Genomic DNA, 3,668 nt, shown 5'->3' on the forward strand with positions numbered 1-3,668 from the left:
CGCTCGGACCCTGGCCAGTTGGAGGCACATCCTGCGATTAACCGGACTGTGTGAAGAGGGGCCGGATCACAGACTCAAGGATTAGTCTAGAATAGGACACCTTGTAAAAAAAAAAAAAAAGAATTATGTGTGTGACCTAAAATCCCGTGTAGGGCCCATCAACAAGGTTCCACAGGCTTTTCGAGCTCCTACAAATACCCGACACTCTCATCCTTTAGTATTTGCATTAAGCCAAAGAAATTCCATTAACACCCATCCATCATCCTCTCTTCTCCCTTAGCTTGCAACTGTCATCCACTAGCTTCTTCTCTTTTTGGATGCTGTTGTTTGCTTCAGGTAAATCATACATATTTACGATCATGCATGGCCTAATTATGCAATTTTTTTAAAAATATTGTTGCTTTGTAACTCGGGATTTTGTTCCGTTTTGTTATGTTCGGTTCTGATTATTCAATTAACTTCGTGCAGTGGAAAGAATATGGTTGCGGTGAGCAAGAGCCGAGAGTTTTCTTCTTCCATTTTAAAAGCAGATCATCGGAAGGAGGCCGCCCCAGTAATGGAGAAACAAGGGATAGTAACTATCCTTTGTTCAGATTGTGAAAAAAGCAAAGCTTCGTCTTTAAGAAGAACACTATCTGCTGATATGTCTTCTAAGAAATGGCTTGCACAAAATGGGTTTTTCTCCCCATTCAAAGAGATTTCGTCACCCTCTGATCAGGAGCTTGTTAATCAATCATCTAATGATTCTTCATCAGACGGTGAAGAAGAATGCAGGAAAGAGAAGGATGATCGTGGTGTTGGAAAATCCTCGGCATTCGATGTTTGGGGTTCAATTTTACAGAAAAAGAGTGAAGATTCCGCCAAGATTTCAGCACCTTATATTCACCCTCTTGCGAGGAGATCAGCCAGTTCTTTGAGTGAGAAGAGTTTAGAGATTTGCACTGAAAGTCTTGGATCAGAAACTGGTTCTGATTGTTTTTCTTCATACCCGGCTTCAGAACTCAGTGATGCAGATGAACATAAAGATCATGAACATGAACAAGAACAAATATTCCAGCAACAAGTGAAGGAATCGAACTCGTTTGAAGATTTTCATGTTGTCAAGTACAAGAATTCGCCACCTCGGCCTTTGCCGCCACCAATTCCTTCAATTGCTGATGGAACTTCCATCCGATTACAATCTCACCGCAGAAATGGTAGGCTTGTTCTTGAAGCTGTTTCTGTCCCACCAAGAAATAATTTCTCTGTTCAACGCTTTGACGGCCGCCTAGTCTTAACTTTGATCAATAGTCCTATTTCACAAGAGTCACGCAGTGAAACGGTAAGGGAAAATAAGGTTCAAGAATTCAATAAAGTTTCCGATGATATGGAAGAGATTGATCAACATGTTGATGAGAAAATAAACGACGGTGGTTATGAGGAGGAGGAGGCGGCGGTGAAGGAGAGAGTTAAGCAAAATAATGTAGCCAAGGGGGTGGAATTTGTTATGGATCATAACTCAAGACCATTGCCAATAGGTGGGACGATGAAGAAACTTATGAGGCTAGGCAACAAGAACCCAAAATGGTCTAACAAAATCGTCAACATGAAGGAGATTGAGGACCTTCCAATTCCACACTCACTCCCACCACGACCTGGCCGGGTGCCTCGTCCGATTCCATCTCCACCACCGCCAGCCACCACTGCCGCCACCTCCCTCAACTCTTACCAGTACTTCTGGCGGAGCAAAACCTCACCGCTCAAGAACAATGCATGCCTAGCCAATGGTGCAAAGACATATGATCAGCAAAATATGGTGCTCATCAAAGGTAACGTGAATGACGAATATCTTATGCCATTATCAAGGGGATGCAAGAAGCCAAGGAGGTCCACGTTGATTTGGGAGCCTTACTGCGTTGCCACCTCCTGATGATCATGATTAATCAAGATTTCTCCTTAATCCAAATTTCCATTGACTATCCATTTTTAGTTCCTATAATTATGATCAGCCCAACTCTATCTCAATCTCCCTATGTTGATTATCTAAATTAAGCACTACTTCAGAAGAGACTTGTGCAGCAAATAAGCATGAACGAGGAGGAGGAGGAGGAGGAGAAAGAATGAATACTTTGATCATATTAGCATAACAAACAAACAAATCCTTAGCAATTTCATCACGGGTAGGCATTTTTAGTTACTATTTCCGATTCATGTAATAAAATTTAATTGAATTTTACATTCAATGTTGATCTACCCCATCATTCTTTCTTTACTCAAATTTCAAAGACAAGTATGGACATGAATCAAGCTAATTGTACATAAATATCTTGACAAATTCTTTAACAGATGTTGAGTTGATATACATTTAGCCATTGATTTGAATAAATAAAATTCAAATCAAAGACTAAGGTACAAATATCTGTCAAAGAATCTGTAAAGGAAATTGTACAGGTAGCAAGGTTGTGGAAACATTGAGGTAGTGATTTATTTTAGTTACTAAAACATTAACAAAACCTCAGCACTTTGTTTGACTTGGTGGGTTGTCTTGTCTATGTGTCTGTCTTTGCATCATAATGGAATCAGCTTTTGCTTTTCATCAGCTTTTGCAAATTTTAGCCAATGGTGTGAAGATAACAACATGTCTGGTCCAATATTTGATCTTAATATTTGGAACGTCGTAATCCATTAATATCCTTGAGATGTTCCTGTCTCCCCCTTGGTTTAAGGTTTAATTGAGGATGTGACATATTTATTCAACCTTAATACAATTAATAATCAATATGTAGGCATGATTTATAACCATTTTTGAAATATTGATAGACCATTTCTCTTAAAGAAAATGTTGTCAGAAAATAAAAAATATTAAGTACAAATAAAAACATCTTATTTAATTTATTTCTAGAGTTCAAGTGAGTCGATGGATCTTTTGTTGCATAAATTGAGAAGGCTCTAATAGCTTTCTTTAGGGGATACCTCGACTGCGAATAATCCACTGGACTAAATGGAACAGAATGTGTATGCTAGAGTAGGGTGGCTTGGGGCTTAGAGAAATGAAAGAAACACATTCTCTTGCAAACTATAGGAGAGACTCGAAAAAACTTCTTTGTGGGCAAACAATAGGGGCTCAAGATTTGGTCACATGGAAGCAAATGCTCAAAAATAATGGACTTTGTAGAAGAACAAATAGCTTGGAAAATTGGTGAAGGAAAAATCAGCTTTTGGTGCAATCCTCAGGGGATAAGGGGCTTTCCTTAAGCTTTAGGGTTGACAAATTATATGGACCAAAATGCGCATAACTGACATAAGGCAATCGCTTTGAAGAAAGAAATTCATCAAAATAGTTTCCAAATGCTAATGCTGTCAAGCAATAAAACAACTTAACATCTATTTCTATGTGGTTCCAAATTGCTACAAAAATGTGGAACTAATTCAAGCACAAATTCCAAATAAAATACTTACTGCATCTAAAATGTGGTGCGAGGGGTTTTAGCATTGGAGGTTCTCAAATAAATAGTGTGAACCACTCTATCATCTTCTCATTTTTCATTGTTGACGCCACCATATCTTCCATCCTCATGAAGATAAGCATCGAGGATTGGATATTTCTTTTGTTACGCCTATAAATTATCATCCCATATTGGGCCATCTTATTGGATCCGGGCGAGGCCCATTAGAGTTGGGCCCCAAAG

The 3,668-nt window shown here is 38.9% G+C and overlaps 1 protein-coding gene across 1 annotated transcript; it reads left to right on the forward strand.

Annotated features, from left to right (window-relative positions):
• Positions 1–229: 229 nt before the first annotated feature.
• LOC111388772 (protein FAF-like, chloroplastic) lies at positions 230–2,233 on the forward strand. Its single transcript, XM_023013574.1, has 2 exons — positions 230–336; positions 469–2,233. Exon 2 carries the CDS (start codon positions 479–481, stop codon positions 1,907–1,909), a length of 1,431 nt encoding a protein of 476 aa, XP_022869342.1. The 5' UTR covers positions 230–336; positions 469–478; the 3' UTR covers positions 1,910–2,233.
• The last annotated feature ends 1,435 nt before the right edge of the window (positions 2,234–3,668 follow it).

The sequence above is a fragment of the Olea europaea genome, unplaced genomic scaffold (genome assembly GCF_002742605.1).
Source record: "Olea europaea var. sylvestris unplaced genomic scaffold, O_europaea_v1 scaffold528, whole genome shotgun sequence".
NCBI lineage: Eukaryota > Viridiplantae > Streptophyta > Magnoliopsida > Lamiales > Oleaceae > Olea > Olea europaea.

Bases quoted from the DNA above. Each gene is read 5' to 3' on its own strand.
- LOC111388772 (XM_023013574.1), top strand. From the start codon at position 479: ATGGTTGCGGTGAGCAAGAGCCGAGAGTTTTCTTCTTCCATTTTAAAA.